Source organism: Camellia sinensis, chromosome 4 (genome assembly GCF_055761805.1).
Source record: "Camellia sinensis isolate YWXY chromosome 4, ASM5576180v1, whole genome shotgun sequence".
Taxonomy (NCBI): Eukaryota; Viridiplantae; Streptophyta; class Magnoliopsida; order Ericales; family Theaceae; genus Camellia; species Camellia sinensis.
In genome coordinates, this window is record NC_138964.1 from 169189816 (window position 1) to 169210003 (window position 20188).

Sequence of the window (20188 nt, forward strand, 5' to 3'; positions counted from 1 at the left end):
AGTATTAAATTCAGTTTGTTTTTCTCCATTTTCCTCATTCTTAGGGATGATCTTTGGGTGGATAGAAAGGTTTTCTTCTTTATTTTTGAACTGGGAGATGTATGTATGATTGTGTACATACATTGTTCAAAGTTTGAAGTATAAAATCAACAAAGATTTTTCAGCCCTTCCAGATTACAATCTTTTTGTTTCATGAGAGCTTTTTTTGCAGTCCCTTAACCATTCTTTCTTGTAGGCACGGCGGTACTCGCCACATCACTACAGCCAAATGCGTGTGCAAAGCAACATCCGTGATGTGTGTGAGCAATGAGCATACAATCTAGCACATTTTCCACAATTCTTTATTCAAGAGAATATTCCACATGGATGTTTATTAACTCATCTTTTTTCTCATGTTTTCCATGCAGGATAAACCACAAAGCTTAAAAAAGCATTCTATAAAGATTGAAATTATTTATGGCCTCTCAATTCTATCAAAATTTGGGGGCCCAAGGCAGCCTCTTTCCTTGCCTTTCCCAAGGGCAGGCCCTGCATGTTACACACCCTATAGGGTTTCTGCATTTATAAATTAAAATGATGCTTACAAAGGTGGAATTTGTGGTTAATTGGAGTCCATTTTGCTCCCTTTTTTTTCATTTATTTATTTAGGCCTTTCTTGCCGTGCTCTAGCTTTCCATCTTTGCTGGAAAATCCTAATGATAAGTCAACTTTCAATAATAATATATAGGCACCAGCTTTGAGCAGGACAACATCTGTGTGTGATCATCATCATCATCATCATCATCACGTAAGGGAACTGGGAGAACAATACAAGATGGTCTACAACTGCTTCAAACATAGCATCTCTCAGCAAACTAAAATTAATAGTAAAATGTCAGCAATCTATTTGCTATGACTTGCGAATATTTTTTAGATTATGTTTGGATTTTGAATTTTTTAAAAGAAGTGAAAATTTTAAATAAAACGTAGGAATAGAATTACTTTATACATAACTAAACAAAAGTTATTTTCTTTATAAATATATATATATATATATATTGTTTTCTTCTAATTTTTCTAATCCAACCAAAAATGTAGCAGACATAAGGACGATATCAATCACTAGAGCACAGGACAAGTGAAAACATATAAATCACTAAAATTACATAGCTCATCTTGTTTGTGTTGAAGTAATTGTTGAGGAAAAAAGAGCCTATTATTATATTTCCCACCAAACAGATGCACATGATGTGAAAGAGGAAAAATTATGCTCATGCTCATTCAAAAAAAGGAAATTTTCATTTTGTACCTTAAACTATCACTCAAAAATTAATCCAACCCCTATATACTTTTAATTATATCAATTTTATACTTAAATTATTCAATTTTAATTCAATTCCACTCATGTCGTTAAATGTCATCTACAATTAGATGGAATTTACTAATGGGGATCAAACTTCATTTAAAACATCATTTTACCTCCAAAACTATTAAACAAATATCACTTAGACCCTTAATACATAAATATATATATATGTATATATTTAAATGCTTAGTGATCATTTTTCATCTAAAAAAGTGAGAAAAATAAATATAACATTAAAAAAAAAAAAAGAAGTAAATATTGGTGCTGTTGAGTATTCTTTACAGAATAATTGCTTACTTTTGTATTATATTGTCATTTAATCCATAATACGACTAGGTAGGTACTAATCTCGATTTTGTAAGTAGAGATATCAACATATTCATTTTCAAAGTTTAATATAATTTCCCAAATATCAAAATAAAATAAAAAATTTAAAAAAAAAAAGATCTTTCTCTCATAATAAGTGTAGTCTAAATTTTTACCCACCCAATTTTGAAATTACTATTAATCTATCAATCATATTAAAATTAATTTAGAAAATAAACTAGCTACACTGCACACGTTCACACATACACACAAAGAGTAATCAATAAATTTTGAGTTCAATCAGATTTTCCAAAACAACTCGAGGTAATTTGAGACTTAAAGAGACCATTCTAAATGAGTTTTATTTTTCTCATTTTTGAGATAAAAATTAAGGATATTTATCAATAAATCTCATCTCACAAACAAGTACTCCAATTAGTCTCACGTTTTTTCTATTGAACTGTTAAGTTTTATTAGTGGAGAGTTTCTCTTCATGTGGTCTTATTTTTTAATTGGGCAAATTACATATACACCCCTCCAGGTTTGGTTAAATTACAGATACCCCCCTGAGGTTTCGGAAATTACATCCCGCCCCCTGAGGTTTGTATTTTCATAACAATTTACCCCCTGAGGTTTATATTTCATAACAAATTACCCCCTAATTTCTTATGCAAATATAGCATTCAGGGGGGAATTCGTAATTTTTCAAACCTTAGGGGGGTATCTGTAATTTTGTCAAACCTGAAGGGGTGTATATGTAATTTGCCCTTTTTAATTTTGGTAGTGTTTTGGTAGACATCTATACCATTTTATTAATGTGACAAATATGATGTGATACTCTAATGTGGTAGGTATTAATATGATACTTCAATGATGTGACATTCTAAAAAAATTAAAAACTCCTTAATATACTTTTCTTAAATGTGACAACGTGACAGGTATAATATGACACTCTAAAACTTTTACTCAAAAAAAAAAAAAACTCTTTAGTGTACTTTTTCTAAATGTGACAATGTGGCGGCTATGATGTGATACTTCAAAAAAAATAAAAAAATTTCAGTATACTTTTCCCAAACGTGACAACGTGACGGGTATGATGTGACACTCTAAAAAAAATTTAAAAACTCTCTAGTGTACTTTTTCCAAACGTGACATGTGATACTCTAACATGGTAGATATGGTGTGACACTTCAAAAAAAATAAAAACTCTTTAATGTACTTTTCTCAAACGTGACAACGTGACGGATATAATGTGCCACTCTAAACAAAATTAAAACCCCTTAGTGTACTTTTTCCAAACGTGACATGTGACACTCCGTGTATAAAAAAATTAAAAACTCTTTAGTGTATTTTTTCTAAATGTAACACTCTACGTAGCGGATATGATGTGACACTAAAAAACTCTTTAATTTACTTTTTTCAAATGTGACTATAATGTGACAGGCATATGAGTACATATCCAAAAATACTAAATGGATCACAAAAAAAAAAAAAAAATGAGACTATGAAGTACAAGTTCAAAATATGGGACTTATTAGTAAATCTCCCTAAAAATTATTAATTAAATATTTAATTTTTTTTTAATATTTGGAAGTTTAACTGATTTTTGGCGTATAATTTGAGGACAAAATGAAATTTCAAATGAAATCTAATGTCACGTCAACAAATTCCATTTGATTTTAAACCAGCGGAGTGAAATTGATCTAAGATTGAATAATTTAGATGTAAAACTAATATAATTGAAAGCATAAGTTTGAATTGATTTTTGAGCAATAATTTGAGGGGCAAAATGAAATTTCCTCTAAAAAGAATTATTCGAAAGGAAGGGGATTTATATATATATATATATATATATTATTGTTGGTTGCAACTTGCAGCCATGAAGAAACTCTATGCGGATTACAGACAGACACAAGCCAGCATCAATAGCAATAGAGCATTGGAGTGTACATAAAATAGCATTTGATGTGGAATTCTGAACCAACAAACACCAAACTTTATAAATATTTCACAGAGGTTACATTACTTTCTCAAATCTACTTCAAAGTGATTATTGTATTAGAAAACAAGCCCAAACACATACCTAAAACTACAAACAGTTTACTGATATATTGACAATCATATGAAAGCATTTAAGAGTTTCCCCTCCAAACTTGAGAAAGTTTGAATTGCAGATTCAACAGACAGACACCAGTTTAAGGTCATGGTTTCTTCATGCATATCAAAATGACACTTGTGACACCACCTTGGCTCCCCTTCTCTTAGCCATGTAAAGGCCTACATGATGCATCAGTTCCTGCCCCACACACACACACACAAACAAAAAAAAAAAAAAGATAAGTGTAGACAAAAGTGGATAGTGGAGTGGATTTGCTGCATCCTAAATATCTAGACATTAGCTATAGAGCTATTGCATCTTCATTCAATGCACTAAAAAAATTTGAGTGAGAATGCCAAAACACAGAAGGCTTCCCTTTTAAACCTAATAGCTACACAATTTTATCTTTTAATTTAATATTTACATACTTCATGATAAATATTTACATTCCAATACCTGAAGTCAGAAAGGATCAGAAGAGAATAAACAAGAAGCACAAAAGAGTTGAGAGAGAGAGAGAGAGAGACAGAATAGTTTCTATTCACTGTGTACCCAAACTGTGAGGGTTAATGTCCACGCTTGCCTTGCTCTCTAATGATTGCTCTTCCTACTAGGACTGGACTCCCTTGAGTAGTTCTTTCCTTTCCTCACTCTATTTCTTGATTTGGTTGGATTGCTTCCAACCTTTGTCTTGACAACTAAAATCATCATTTTCATAATGAAACCGCCATTTGACATGGCCTTCTGCTTCTGTCAAATGCTACACAAGTCAGCACTGACCAATGGTGATGCCTCACCTCAGCTGACAGTGTCTAGCTAGATTTTTCCTCCAGTAACTTAAATCATGTGACTCCTTTTCCTTAGATAGCAATTATCATTGAAACCTTAAGTTTTAGCAAGTTTCCCCATTACACTACGAGCCTACCTAAATATCTAGACATTAGTTATAGAGCTTTTGCATCTTCATTTAACGCACTAAAAAAAATTGAGTGAGAATGCCAAAAAACAAAAGGCTTCCCATTTAAACCTAATAGCTACACAATTTTATCTTTTGATTTAATATTTACGTACTTCATGATAAATATTTACATTCCAATACCTAAAGTCAGAAAGGATCAGAAGAGAATAAGAACGAAGCACAAAAGAGTTGAGAGAGACAGCCAGACAGCCTGACAGAATAGTTTCTATTCACTGTGTACCCAAACCGTGAGGGTTAATGTCCACGCTTGCCTTGCTCTCTAATGATTGCTCTTCCTAATAGGAATGGACTCCCTTGAGTAGTTCTTTCCTTTCCTGACTCTATTTCTTGATTTGGTTGGATTGCTTCCAACCTTTGTCTTGACAACTAAAATCATCATTATCATAATGAAACTGCCATTTGACATGGCCTTCTGCTTCTGTCAAATGCTAGACAAGTCAGCACTGATCAATGGTGATCCCTCACCTCAGCTGTTTGTGTCTAGCTAGATTTTTCCTCCAATAACTTAAATCATGTGACTCCTTTTCCTTAGCAATTATAATTGAAACCTTAAGTTTTAGTGAGTTTCCCCATTACACTATGAGCCTACCAAGTGACAACTAAAGCTTCTTTTTGTGAAAAATCTTTTTCAGCTTATGCTAGATCTTGTGTAATTTGAGGTGAGGTGTATTAACTATAGTAGTCGAATCGAGAATTATGTCGTGAATCGATATACTATTTTGCAAATCGTGAATCAATACACTAATTTGTGAATCGTGAATCGAATAGAGAATCATTAAGATTTAGTACAAACTATAATAATAATAAAAAAAAATTAAAAATATATGTTGAACAATTGTATATATGGACCAAAAAAAATGATTTTGATACATTATAAAATAGGTCTTATATAAGGACATGATAACACCGTCTAATTGTTAAGAAATTGGATTCATAGTAAGAAATGTGGGTGTCCAAATCTCACCAACCAAACAATTATTAAAAAATCATAGTATAATCTATTTCAACATTCAAAAAATGGACTTAAAGAGTGTATATAGGGGCATAATAAGAAGAAAAAAAATTAAGTAGAATCTTTTACTTTAAAACCTAAACTACTTTAAAAGGTATGCACATTGTTCAAAAAAAATGCAACCAAAGTATTCTATGTTCTGCTTACTTTTGATTCTTTGCATCTTCCAATTCATAATGTACCCATATTTGACTATTATTGGTAAAAATCATACAACATGGGACCTCTGCTAACCATTCCAATTTAATTCATTTGAAGCAAATGCAAAAGGATGGACCCTCACGTAAAACTATTAATTGGAAGAACAGAAACCAATCCATCATTTACGTCTCTGTCTGTCTCCTCTCATTTCCTCCCTCGATCTCTGTCTTCTCTCCTCCCTTGATCTCTTTCTCTGTCTCCTCTTCTCCCTCGATATCTTTCTCTCTTTCAGTTAGGGCTTCGATCCACCTCAGGCGTGTCCGGAAAGTGTCACAGCGTGTCCATGGCGTCTCCGACTGCAAAAATTCAAAAAAAAAAAAAAGAGGACACGTTAGAGAGAGTGTCGGACACGTGTCCACCGCGTGTCCGACGTGTGTCCGTGTCTGACGCGTGTCCGTGTCTGACACTCGTACGCAGGCCCTGAGGACGTGTCGGTGCTTCATAGGTTATCTTTGGTGAGGAACAATGGAAAGAAATCCAGGAGTAAGAATAATGTATCTGCGAATAGGGGGGCAATAGTCATAGTACTATTGGGCAAAAGAGAGGGGCAAGGGAGGTGAGGAATCTTGAAAGCGGTATTAATTATGAGGGAAGAGAGAAGGGGGTAAGGGGCAATGATGGTTGTTAATGAAGATTCTAAGCTGGAATGTGGACTAGGGTCCTATAGAAAGAGGGCAATGATTAAAGAATTCTTGAAAGTTTATTGGCCGGATATTGTGATGCTTCAAAAGACAAAGAATGCATTGTGTGATAGGTCTTTGATTAAGAGCATTTGGGGGTGGCATTTTCGTAAGTGGGCTTTTTTACCTTCTTGTGGGAGGTCGGGGGGAATTTTGATCATATGGGATGAAAGGGTAGTGACCAAGTGCGAGATGATTCTTGGGGAATTTACATTGTCCATTAAGTTTAGGAATTATAATAATAGTGAATGGCGGTTATCGGGAGTCTATGGACCCAATAGGCTTAGTGCCCAATAGGGTTGGTGGGAGGAGTTGGTAGAGTTATTTGGGCTTTGTTCTCCAAATTGGTGTGTAGGTCGGGATTTTAATGTGATTAAAAGGATATCAGAGAAGCTTAATGGTAATAGTACTAACAGGAGCACGAGGGACTTCGAATCTTTTATTAGGGATTGTAAGTTGATTGATCTTCCACCGAGCAACGCGAGGTTTACCTGGTCTAACCTTCAGGACAATTTAGTGTGCTGCAGATTGGATAGATTCCTTCACTCATTGGGATGGAAAGAGTTGTTTCCAAACACCTTTTACATTTGAGAACGTGTGGTTGGAGCATCGGGCATTTAAGGAACACTTCAGAGAGTGGTGGGTTAGTTGCAAAGTGCATGGGTGGAAGGGATTTAGATTTATCAGAAAGTTGAGGGGAATGAAAGAAAAATTGCGAGTGTGGAAACGGGAGGTTTTGGTGATTTGTCCAAGTCTAAAGCAGAGACAGTAAGGAGAATTGAGGAGTTAGATTTGAAGGAGTCCACGGAGGGCTTGGCCCGGGAGTTAAGGGAGGAAAGATGTATGATGAGAGCGAGGTTGGAAGAGTTAGTTTTTAAGGAGCAAATAATCTTTGCACTAATGCATCTTTCATATGTTTGATCCCTAAGAAAGAGAGATCGGTGAAGATTAGGGACTATAGACCTATTAGCTTGGTTACATCTCTCTACAAAATTCTAGGGAAGGTGCTTTTAAGAAGACTTCGAGATGTTTTGGGAGGGACGGTTTCTTTATCACAAGGAGTGTTTGTGTAAGGGAGGCAGATTTTGGACGTGGCTTTAGCAGCCAATGAAGTAGTGGAGGAATATAGGAGTTTGCACAAGGAATAATTTTATTTAAGGTGAATTTTGAAAAAGCATGTGACCATGTGGATTGGGGTTTTTGGAATTTTGAAAAGAAAGGCTTTGGAAAAAGATGGAGAAAATGGATTTGGGGGTGTGTGTCTTCATGCAACATGTCTATTATTGTAAATAGTAAAGCTGGAAAGTCCTTTTCAGGCATCTAGGAGATTGAGGCAAGGGGACCCACTATCTCCCTTACTTTTTATTTTGGTAGTGGATGTGTTAGGAAGATTGATGAACAAAGCAAAAGAAAAAGGTAAGAGAGGGCTTTGTGGTGGGTAAGGATAAGATATGTGTCACTCATCTACAATTCAAGGACAATACCATGTTTTTTCCCGTCAAAAGATGAGAGAAAGGTTAACAATCTTCTTGCACTCTTGAGGGTTTCTGAAATAGTCTCTGGGTTAAAGTCAACCTCACTAAAAGCAGTGTAGTATGAATCAACTTGGAGTCTAGTTATGTGCAGAATTTGGCGACCACCTTGTGATGTCCCATTGAAAATTTTCCTTTAAAATATTTGGGGTTACCATTGGAGGGAGATCCTGGGTCGGAAGCTTTTTGGAATCCTATCCTTGTTAAGATTGGGAAGAGGTTGGAGGGATGGAAGAGAGCGTCGTTGTTGTCTAGAGGGGGGAGATATACTTTGGTGCAGTCCATGTTAAGTTGTATCCCTGTGTACTTCTTGTCATAGTTTAAGATCCCGGTTAGAATTGCTAGAAAGATTGAGAAGTTAGTGAGGGATTTATTGTAGGAAGGGTGTGATGAGAGGTTTAGGTTCCATTTAGTTAGATGGGAAGTTGTCACTTTACCTAGAAATAAGGGGGGTCTTGCCATTGGGAATGTTGCAAGAAATATTGCTCTCTTAAGCAAGTTGTTTTGGAGATTTGGTCTTTGAAAGCAATTCATTGTGGCATTCCATTATTAAAAGCAAGTATGGTGTTCAGGTCAATGGTAAAAATTCTGTTATGGTTAATAGAGGCAATTGTTGATCACCATGAAAATCTATTTCTCGCTTATTACTTATCGTGTCTCCATTCTTGTCTTTGAAAGTGGGTAATGGGGAAAGTACTCGTTTTTTGGAGTATGTGTGGGTGGGGGGAGTCCTCTTTTGATTTCCGCTCCTTTTGTCGATTGGTTCAAGTTCAAAATGTGTCAATTGCATTGGTGGCATGTTCTAATTTGACACCAATTTTTTGGAACTTCAATTTTATTAGGAATCTCAATAGCAGGGAGTCACTTGAGTTGGTTTCTTCGTTGTCTCTGCTTGAGGGGGTTTCTTTGGCTTCTCAAAGGGGGGATAGGAGGGTATAGACCATCACTTCGTCGGGAGTCTTCTCATGTAAATCTATGTTTGACCAAATTATTGATGTGCCTTCCATTTTTTTATTTTCTTACCACAAAAAAATTTGGAAATCGGTTATTCCTTATAAAGTGAAATTCTTTGTGTCCTTAGCTCATGGGAGTGTCATGACCATTGATGTGCTCTAAAAGAGAAGGCCCCATCCAGAGTTTTAAAAAGCGCGCCTAGGTGTTAAGCGAGGCGAGGCGCAGGGTTGGCGCTCGAAGCAGACGAAGCGAGGCGCATTGTGAGAAGCACACGTAAGGCGCTGAGGTGCGCGCCTTTTGCCTAGGCTCAAAGCGCACGCTTCGTGTGCTTCGGCTAGGCCTGACTTGTTTTGTGTTTGTGTACTAGCCACATAGGATTAAAACTTTTATACAATACAAATCTGTTGGTGAGCTTGTTCGAATCGATGAAGCCCTAAATCTGTTACGACAAAAGTTGAGCTTCGACATCAACGTTGTCTTCAGGTTCATCTCTTTCGTTTCTTCTTCTCTCTTCCCTTCTTCTTCTTCTCTTCTCTCTTTGTTTTTCGTTTCTTTTTCTCTTATCTCTTCTCTCTGTTTTTCGTTTCTTCTTCTCTCTTCTCTTCTTCTTCTTCTTCTCTGTTTTTCAATTTTTCTCCTCCTCTTCTTTCGTGTGTCTTTTCTTCTCTTTGCTGGTTTCTTATTCAATTTTTTTTAATTCTTTCTTCATCATTTTTTTATTCTTCTCTTCTCTAGTCTCTGTTTTTTTCTTGCCTTTTCTTGTCCTGTAAAAAAAAAAAAAAATTAAATAAAAAAAAAATTCTTGTTGAGTCAAATGTCGAGCATTGAAAGTGGAAAGAAAGATCCAGCATGGAAGTATTCAACGATAGTAAATCCCGAAAACCTAAGTAAGTTCAAATGCTATTTTTGTGGAAAAGAGATGAATGGGGGTGTCTGTCGAGTTAAGCAACATCTTGTTAGAGGGTATAGGAATGTGAATAAATGTGTTAGATGTCCAACTGAGGTTAGAGATAAGATTTCTGAGTTTATGGCTAAAAAAAAGCAAGTTAAGGACCAAATCAACTTGATGCCCGATTTTGATGATATGGTTGATGAAGAAGATTTTGAGGATGAGGATGATCTTGTAGAACTCCCGCAGCATGGAAAAAAGTCCATTCCTACTCAAGGTTCTACTCAAAGAACCAGCTCTGGTTCTGTTCAATCCAAACTTAAAAGGCCTAGGAAGATAGGGCCTATGGATTGTTTCTTCACACCTGATCCAGATGCGGTGGCTCAAAAACAAAAAAGCAAGGGGAAGCAAAGTAAAATTGTTAAAAACGATCCCTATAGGAAAGAGTTAATAGAACAGACGTATGTTAGAATTGCAAGATGGATGTATGACGCTGTGATTCCTTTCAATGCAGTGAATTATGACAGTTTTGGGCCAATGATTGAAGCTATCGAGAAATTTGGTCCCGATTTGAAACCACCACCTTACCACATGATATGAGTTCCTTACCTCAAAAAAGAAGTGAATCACGTTAACAAATTGATGAAGGAACATAGAGACGATTGGGCAAAGTATGGATGTTCAATAATATGCGATGGTTGGACAGATAAGAGAAATAGGACTTTGCTTAATTTCTTAGTGAATTGTCCGAGAAGCACCATGTTTATTGAATCCATTGATGCATTTAGTTACTCAAAGGATGGAAATAAGATGTTTAATTTGCTCGATAATTTTGTGAAGAAAATTGGAGAAGCTAATGTGATCCAAGTCATCACATATAGTGCGGCAGCAAATGTGTTGGTAGGTAAAAATCTTTAGAAAAACTTATCATGTTATTAGTTTGCAACATAATCATTTTGTTTCATAACATTAATTATGTGTTTTGGTTGTTACTTCTAATAGGGAAGTTTTGGGGGGCAAAGAGACCCCACTTGTATTGGACGCCTTGTGTAGCCCATTGTTTGGATTTGATGTTGGAAGATATCTTCAAATTACCCAATTTTAAGAAGACATTTGAAAGGGTAATTGGGATACATGATTACATTTATAACCAACCATCTTTGTTGAATATGATGAGGCATTTTACTCAGTTGAAGGAGTTAGTTAAGCTGATGGTGAAGAAAAGCCTCCAATGGATTACATTTATGAGGCTATAGATAGGGCTAAGGAAGCTATTGCAAATAGCTTCAATGGAAATGAAGAGAAGTACAAAGATGTGTTTCAAATCATTGACCAAAGGTGGAATGTTCAATTGCATCACCCTTTACATGCAGCTGGGTTTTATTTAAATCGAGAATTTTCTTACAAAGATCCAAGGCCTGCACAGGACAAAGAAATCGTGTCAGGCCTATATCAATGTATATCAAGGTTGATCCCAACACTAGAGGTCCAAGATAAAGTTACTACAGACTTGAAAAAATATGAAAATGCTGCAAGACTTTTTGGAATACCTATGGCAATTAGACAAAGAACTACAAGGGTACTAGGTGATCTATGTCCATCCACAAAATTAAGTTAGTAGTTAATTCCTTATAGTTTAATTATTTGTTTAAGTGTTAACTAATAATCAATTACAGCTGATTGGTGGAGTTCTTATGGTCATGATGCTTCTGAGTTGCAACAATTTGCCATCAAAGTTCTTAGTCTTACTTGTAGCTCATCTGGTTGTGAGCGGAATTGGAGTGTGTTTGAACATGTGAATATCAGTTGTGAAATTTGGGGAACTCTAAAATTTTCTTCCAAATTTTTTTTAGTTATATATGAATTTAAATGTTTTTTTTCATTTATTGTTGCAGCTTCACAGCAGAAAAGGAAATAGGCTAGCTCAAAAACGTCTCAATGATTTGGTATTTGTCAAGCATAATAGAGCATTGAAACGTCAATACATTTCACGTGGCAAATTTGATCCCAACTCTTTGAAAGATATTGATGAAAGCAATAAATGGCTGATTGGAAGGATGGAGAATGAGCTTATGTTTGATGATGATGATGATTCTTTGGGGTGGGATGATGTTGCTGTAGCTGCTGGAGTTGAGGAAAGTAGGCAAAGAACTAGATCAACCACAACTAGGACAACTCCAATTGGTTCAAGCTCACGTCGACTTGTAGATGAGGAAGAGGAATGGAAAGATGTATATTCAGATGAGGAAGAAAAGGAGGATGTGGAGGAATATAAATCCAATGATGATGAAGGAGATGATGGAGATGACGCTTATTATTAAGTTCTTAGGACAATGCATCCATGGGACTAGTCACTAGATGTTTAGTTGTTTTCAACTTTGTGGATTATTAAGTTCTTATGTTTGTTGTTTGATGTTACTTTCATGGTTTTTGAAATGTTGAATATTGTTTTGTTCATTTTGGAATTCTATAAATATTTGCTTATGTTGAAAATTGTGCTATATATTGTGCTATATTGATATTTTGCTTAACTTCTATAACTTGCGCCTCGCTTTGGTGAGGCACGCGCCACGGTGCTTAGGCTCCAGGTGACCTTGATGCCCCAATGCACCTAGAGCTTTTTAAAACACTGGCCCAATCACTCTCTTGGTCATCAATGGTGTGTAATGTGTAAGAAGGATGTGGAATTAGCAGATCACCTATTTCAACATGGTCCCGTGGCCTTTACACTGCAGCAACTCTTTGGTCTGTGTGATGTTTAGTGGGTTGCTCCACAGGAGTGCATGCACATGATACTAGTTTTCTTTGGAGGGTTTGGGAAAAATAGGAAGGCCAAAACATTGTGATCTTGCATTGTTTGTGTGATCTTTTGGATCATTTGGTTGGAAAGAAATGACAGGATCTTTAATAAGAAGGAAGCAACGGAGGAAGCTTTGTGGGATAGGGTGCATGGCATCAGTTTGGGCTTGTGTGTCTCCTCCTTTCAAGGATATACCCTAGTTTTTGATTTCTAGGGATTGGGCTGTTGTTTGTTATGCATAGTGCTGGTTGTGGTGTGTTGTAGCTCTTGTTTCTTTGGTCTTTATCTTTGTATCTTCTGACTTTGTACGAGGACTTCTTGTCCTCCCTTTGTTGTCATCTTTGTTTCAATAAAATTGTTTTCTTGCTGTTAAAAAAAATAAAATATAAATAAATAAATGAAAAAATAGAACCATTCCTATATTAAAGTACAATCAATGAATCACAATGACTTTTAGGTGTAGTTGCAACACCATTATGTAATTATCATTTGTCCACTTAATAGTTACGAGACCAAACCTTGGGAATCTCATGTAAGTAACTATCAAATTATTGAAATGAGCAGCAAAAGTTACAACAGCCAATACATTTTTAAATACAAGTTTTCAATGAGACAACTTGCTTTGTATGAGAATTTACAGATGACCGCAGGATTTTCTCAAAAAGCCTCTACCCATGAAACATGGACAGTTCATCGTAGCCACGTCTAACACGTTAGGGGTGAGTATGGTTCGGTTTTGAAATAAAATAAGACCAAACCACCACCTACGGTTCCATAAAATTTGGAACCAAACCGAACCATGAAAACACGGTTTGGTTCGGTTTGAAACCACAATTTTCATGAATTTTGTCATCATTCACAATACAATCACAACTTGCTCAAAAATCAAGTAATATATTATCATTTTATAAACAAAATTCTTTAAATGATTGTTTAGAACTAGTTCTACTATTATACAGGTATACACTTGTAAGCAAAGAGTTAAATATTTATGAATATATATAGGATACAAATAAGATACTTGTGTGTCTACTATACATAATAAATTATATATACCTAAACGGTCAGTTTCGATTCCAAACCAGAACAATGACTATAAAATCACAGACCAAACCATGAAGTACGGTTCACCTATTTTAAGAACCAGGACAAACCCTTGAGCAAACCAAACCAAACAGTACGGTTTGGTCTGAACCAAACAGTACGGTTTGGTCTGAATCAAACTGGTTTGCGATTTTTTTGAAGTTTTCACTTAGCCGTATAACACGTCCAATACGCCACGTGGCTTGTTTATTTCACAATTTTTTCTTTATTAGACATGTTAGGAACACATCACGAACACACGTGTCCTAGCTCTAGATATGCCCCAGGATATGTTCGACTTGTGATTATTTATTTTTGATGGAGGATCTATTCATTATAAAATTAAATGCTTTTGACATGTGGAGGTTGGGATTGACAAAATAGTATTTTGTATCTTGAATGATGTTTAAATTATAGATTGAGTGATTTTTCATGTTAAATTAATTAGTTTCCATTATTTTTTATTGTTTGTTGATAGAATATTCATAAACATAGCAAATATAAATAAACAAAATATAAATTTTTTATGTAACCCTGTTGTGTTCTGGCGCTTTGAAAATTTCCACAACTCCGTTTTCGAGTTTGTGTTCATGTTCGTATCCATACGTGTACTTCTTTTTAACCCTTTACCTTCCCAAATAATTAAAATTATACGTATTAAAATATAGATGATGACGACGGAAAGGAAGAAAGAGAGAGGGAAAGAACACAAGTGCACCAACCCCAATCACACAAGACCACAACTTTTAAACTCTCAATTCTATAAATCAATCTGTATAACACCATACTGACCATTCTTCTGTATCAGCTAATAACCCTAAAAACATAACAAATTTGTTGCGCACATGCATATGAATATTGAACTCTATATTCTGCATCATTCTCCCCAGTGGAGAAAAATAATTCGACCTCGAGTTTGTTTTTAAATTTTGAACTCATCCATATCAACAAATCAAATACTTAGCATATCCTATCTGTTTTTTTCTCTTCCGAATCCTACTAATCTCGGTTCCTAAGTAGTTGACCAGGCCCACAAACATAGATTGAACACGCACAGAAAATCTCCAACACCAATAAAATCAATCATGTTTACCTTTATCAATGGATCAGTCGATGTGGGGTCAATAAAAAGCTCTTCTTTGATAAAATCATTATATGTGTGGGATGTACTTGTCTTTCAATTATGACTTCTTGAACTTCAATACCTTCCGAATTTTCCATCAAGTCCACATCACCATTCATGTGCTTTGGACCTCTTAATCAACAGTTCTTGCTTGATCCTCACCACAACCCCTTTGAGGAACTCTTGAAAAGTGAGCCAATAATTTGATTCATTTGTTATGACAATCGACATGACATTTCCTTATCTCTAGTTGGTCTTCAAAAATGGCTTCAAACTTTGATTAAAACTCTGAATTGGTTACCATAATGAAGAAAAAAAATATGGAAAAGAGGTTTTGTAAAGAACTAAGCTGAAATTGGGTCACTGGTTCCTAGATTAAATTATAGAAATTTGAGATTGTTTCATGTTAAAATTAATGGGCTTAAGGAAGCTATATTGGGTAAGGTTATATGGTTGTTTGGGCTTTAAAATGAGTTAGATCGTGTGGCTTAAATAGGCTAAGTCAGTTAAATTGGATAGAGGCCGAATTGGGTCATGGGTTTATTATTGGTTGAGTAAGGGTTATAAAGTTGGTTGGGTCTAGGGCTATATGTTTTGGTTGGATTTTTGGGTCAACCTTGGTGGACCGGGTTTAGGGTTAATATAACCCTTTAAGACAGTGTCGCCTTCAATCTTCACAATGACAGTCACTGCATGTCTTCCACAGTGAGCAACTTTGACAAAGCTAAACAAACAAGGAACAACAATAGTTGTTTATGACTTTGCTGAAAGCAAAAGCGATAGAGAGTGCTTGATTTTGGCAGCAATGGGGCTGGTTTCAGTGCGATGGCGACAATGGCACATAACAGCATCAGCATAGAAATTACTACGGTCACACTATTCAATGGTGAGGAACTTTGGTACGATGATAGCGATGGAGACGGCTCAGAAAAGCAGAAAGTGAACAAGTGGGTTGATCGATATTAGGCTTTGATACCAAATTGATGCAGGACAGAGAGGGAGAAAGGGGAGATGAAAAACACAATGGCCACACACAACGTAATCACACAAAGCCACAACCTTTAAACTCCCAATTTTATTAATCAACTTTGCATAATAATACCATGCCAAGCATAGACTCGTAATAGTTTTATTCACCTTTTATGTTTCAAGGAAAGGAACCAACATAAAGTCTCTTCAAATGGAATGCAGGTTTAGTCTGCCTATGATGAGGTTTCTCCTACATTCACCACAGAAGGACAAACATTCACTTGATATATAAATGAGTCAAAGGTTGGGAGTGCCTAAGAGAGTGTTTATGTATTTTATATATAAATACATTGTAAAAAAAAATGTTGCTTGGTTGTAACATATAATGTCCACATTACACTATCACTTAAACTATAAAAATATAAGGACAGTCAGTTCTCAATAAAGTAACAATTAATCACCAATAGAACACATCTTCAACTGAAAGATCTATCAAAAAATTACATTTCTTTAATTCTATATAGGAAATTCAAAATCTATGATAAATATTTGTTATCTAGTAGGAAGCATGATTCTATCTCGACTGAACAAGATTCTTGCTCTGAGCCGCAATGCTGTTCTCGAACGAAAATGTCACCCTATTAGCTATTCCTACAACTAAGCATCCAACATGAATCAAGTGAGGCTTTCAAGGAAGGCTCAAATGAACAAGACATCTTTGACAAGACTAATTACTCATTTGAACCTTGCCATTTCTTTTTTGTTTTATTATCTCATGCCTAGTTCAATTTGTTAAATTCTGCACATCCTAACTTTCCAAAATCCTCGATATGAGACTCTTATGCTTCCTGCCAAAACCATCCCATTGTGATTCTGTCATTTAACTTAACTCCTAGTTTTAACATCCCAACAAGATCAGCGACAACAAAAAAATGTATGTTCCAACATTTTATCTCTAAGTTTACCTGTGGATGAGCAATGCCTTTGATGTTTCTGGCAACATGAGCTGGAAGATCAAAAGTAGCACAGGCATGGGAGTACACAATCACATCCTCCAGAGGGGTGAGAAAACCACGATTCCTCGCAGAGAGAGCAGAACAGACAAAATCCAGGACGCAGATGTCCGTGCATATCCCTACAACCAATATCTTCAGAAAGAAAATATGAGTCAAATTACACATGCACTCTCACTATCATGTAAAGCAACAGAACTCAAATTAATTCCCATGGAGATGTCAATTTAACAATGAAACATTATAAATGAATGGTCACTTTGTGGGAAATAGAAATACTTACAACTTTGATCTGGTTGGTTTTCACCCAATCTACGAACACATTAGAACCATCTTTCTCAATAGAACCGAGAAACCCGTCAATGCAATCCTTGCATCTACGAGTTACATTTGGTTCATTTTCCAACCACTGCAGAGCTAAACATAATACAAAGAAATCAAGAAAGGAGAGCACATTATTCACGCTTCTCAAGTCACTAGTAGTAATTCAGTGCTAAATTAATATATATATATATATATATAGTAACTAAGTAGAGAGCAAGCCGGATAGAGGAGACGAAAATACCAGGAACCAATTTTGATTCATCTGTTCCTGCAATACAGTGAGCAGGATAGGGATGCTCAGGGATATCAGGGTGATGAGAATCTAGAAAAGCAAAAACAGGCCATTTATTATCACAAAACACTGTGGCAAGCCTCAATGTCTCATCGACCATTCCAGAAATTTGTTTGTCAGGCATCGTTGGAGCCTGCAGAGAAAACAATTCAACACAAATAAAGTGGTCAGCACCACTATTTCCATATATAAAACATTTTCAACATTTTTAGTGGAGAGAATCTTAACAATTCAATGGCCATGTAAAAACAACAAAAAGAAGGGGGGAGGGAGGGGAACAATAATAATATGTTACTAAAACTATTAATACTCAAACCAAAATTAGATTATGCAGCATATAATATATATTAATAAGTAAAGGAGATTATTTAGAGCGCAAAATAAAATCTGATTAACTGCTTTCAAATCTATGTTTCAAATTTCAGTCTTTTCGGATCTCAAGTTGTAGAAATTCTAGAATTTCGGTTTTGCACCACACACACACACACACAAAAAAAAAAAAACCTCTAGTCTAGAAACTGTTGGGCTAGTTCATATCGATGTTTTCATCATTGGAAAAAAAAAAAGAAAGATAAGAAGTAAGTATATGTTTCTTTTATAAATCTTCCTTGGTTTTTCAGCAAACAAACAGAGGGTAAATCAGAAAACAAATGAGGAAGAGAAAGTACCAAATTGCCAGCTCCGACGGTACAGAAGCCATTGACGACGTCGACGATAACCAGACCGGTCTTGACGTCTCCGGACACAACCAGAGATTCCTGCTCCACCGGAAGCTCTTCCTTCAACAGATCAATCGTCTCCGACGACACCATTCTTCTTCTTCTTCTTCTTCTTCTTCTTCTTCTTTCTGATAATACAGACAGGGATACAAGACCATGATCGACTCCTTGATAGTTGTATGTGGAGAAGTCTATAATATATTAATGCGTATGACTTGACCATTCTCTCTCTCTCTCTCTCTCTCTCTCTCCACCACAAAAACAAAAACAAAAAAAACAAAAAAAAGTCTATCAAGATTCTGTAGACTTGCGGGATCTCCACTCAAAAAACACAGGAAAGAGCCAAGAGTAAAGGAGAGAGACACAACCTGGGGAGGCACGTGCTGTGAGCCAGCGTAATCTAAATTGTTTATATTATAAAATTTATTATATATACTAAAATTTATTATATATACAGTTATTTACTAAAAAAATTATATATATAATTCATAATAAGATTTTTTTTTTTTTTTTTTTTACCCATAAATTCTATATAGTCCAGATCTGCCACTGAAAGTTGGTCGTAAAAATCATTCCCTGTGACTGGTTCATTTTCCCATTGGTTATCTTGATCATCTTCTCCCATTAGTGGTGACTCATGAGAGACGATATGCTGATAGTTGGGATACTGACTTTCATCGACGAATGTTTCTTTGCTGAAGGGATATCCTAGGATAGTTAGGTTACAGTATATCTTCTGATTTCTATCTTCACAAACTAGATGTCCATAATTTCCATTATATGACAATAGAGGATTGTTAGCGAATTTTCTCCATTTATTGAGCTGATCTCTAAGTAAAAATTTTCTGCATGGCCAGGGTCTCCGATTGAGAAGTCCTGGGTACCCTAGAAATGTTGAGGTTCCTCTAAGGTACATTTTATGTTTAGCTGGAATGCACCTTATTCCTTTTCACTTTGGTAGCCTGCTATCAATTAATGCTTCTAAATATGAATGATGTTCTTCCATTACACAAAGTACTGAATGAGCAAGTTTATTTCCAAAGTTATCTGTCTGATCTGGATCTGAGAAAATTATTCTAGAGACAAAGCCGTAATCTAACAATTGTGAGGCTATTAGATAGCGCGGTTTGCCCCTAATTTCTATCTCCAATGGCTCGAACGTTGCTAGATTTATCTGGCAAAGGCAGATGCTAAAATCTAAATTACACTTACATCGACCAAAATATTCTGGCCTATCCATACATCTTTCCTCCTCTAAGCAGGGCTGTTCTTCATCTTTGTAGAGATAAGTCTATTGATAGGCTATACCAGGGCAGTGAACTCTTACTATGGAGAGATCCTGAAGAAACTTCTATATAGTGACTAGCTCACTATTTCTGTTATTTTCAGCTAAGGTGTATATATAGGGTTTAAGGTCCTCTATTTCTTGGCTTTTCTCACAAAAAGATCGAATGATAGAATGCCTGAAGAAATACATTCTAACACTCAATTGTTCAAATTCCTCAGTGGTGAGTTGTCTGGTTTCTTGGTCAAGAAATGGAGTGGGTGCTTTTTTTGGAGTTAATTTTTTAAGCTAATTGGTTAGGGTTCAAATGGTGGCTCTCAATTGTTTTTCTTCGTTTCGGAGCTGGTCTAGCTCTTCACTGACCTTTTTGCCTTTATACATAATTTTCTTGAAATTTCTGGTAAGGCCTTCATAATGTCTGCACATTTGGAGAGGATTTTGAGAATCTGTTTGAGGGTTAGTACTACTGCTCCTAATTATCTGGCTAATTGGAACTCCACTATTAGCAATAATGGTCGACTGCATCTTGTTTAATGTGTCTAGATAATCTTTAGCTACCTGACTGATAAAGTAACTGGTTCATA

General features: G+C 35.7%; 1 protein-coding gene across 1 annotated transcript; it reads right to left on the reverse strand.

The window, feature by feature from the left end:
• Positions 1-3596: 3596 nt before the first annotated feature.
• LOC114313046 (nicotinamidase 1) lies at positions 3597-18644 on the reverse strand. Its single transcript, XM_028259371.2, has 5 exons — positions 18269-18644; positions 17550-17733; positions 17268-17401; positions 16937-17119; positions 3597-3947 (listed from the first exon to the last, which is right to left on the reverse strand). The coding sequence occupies exons 1-5, from the start codon at positions 18410-18412 to the stop codon at positions 3873-3875; spliced, it is 720 nt and encodes a 239-aa protein (XP_028115172.1). The 5' UTR covers positions 18413-18644; the 3' UTR covers positions 3597-3872.
• Positions 18645-20188: the final 1544 nt, after the last annotated feature.

Excerpts from the sequence above, each read along its gene's own strand:
- LOC114313046 (XM_028259371.2), bottom strand. The coding sequence starts at position 18,412 with ATGGTGTCGTCGGAGACGATTGATCTGTTGAAGGAAGAGCTTCCGGTG. Across the intron at positions 17,734-18,268 it reads CCGTCGGAGCTGGCAATTTG|GCTCCAACGATGCCTGACAA; the intron begins GTACTTTCTCTT and ends TTTTCTCTGCAG. Across the intron at positions 17,120-17,267 it reads AAACCAACCAGATCAAAGTT|ATATTGGTTGTAGGGATATG; the intron begins GTAAGTATTTCT and ends TTCTTTCTGAAG.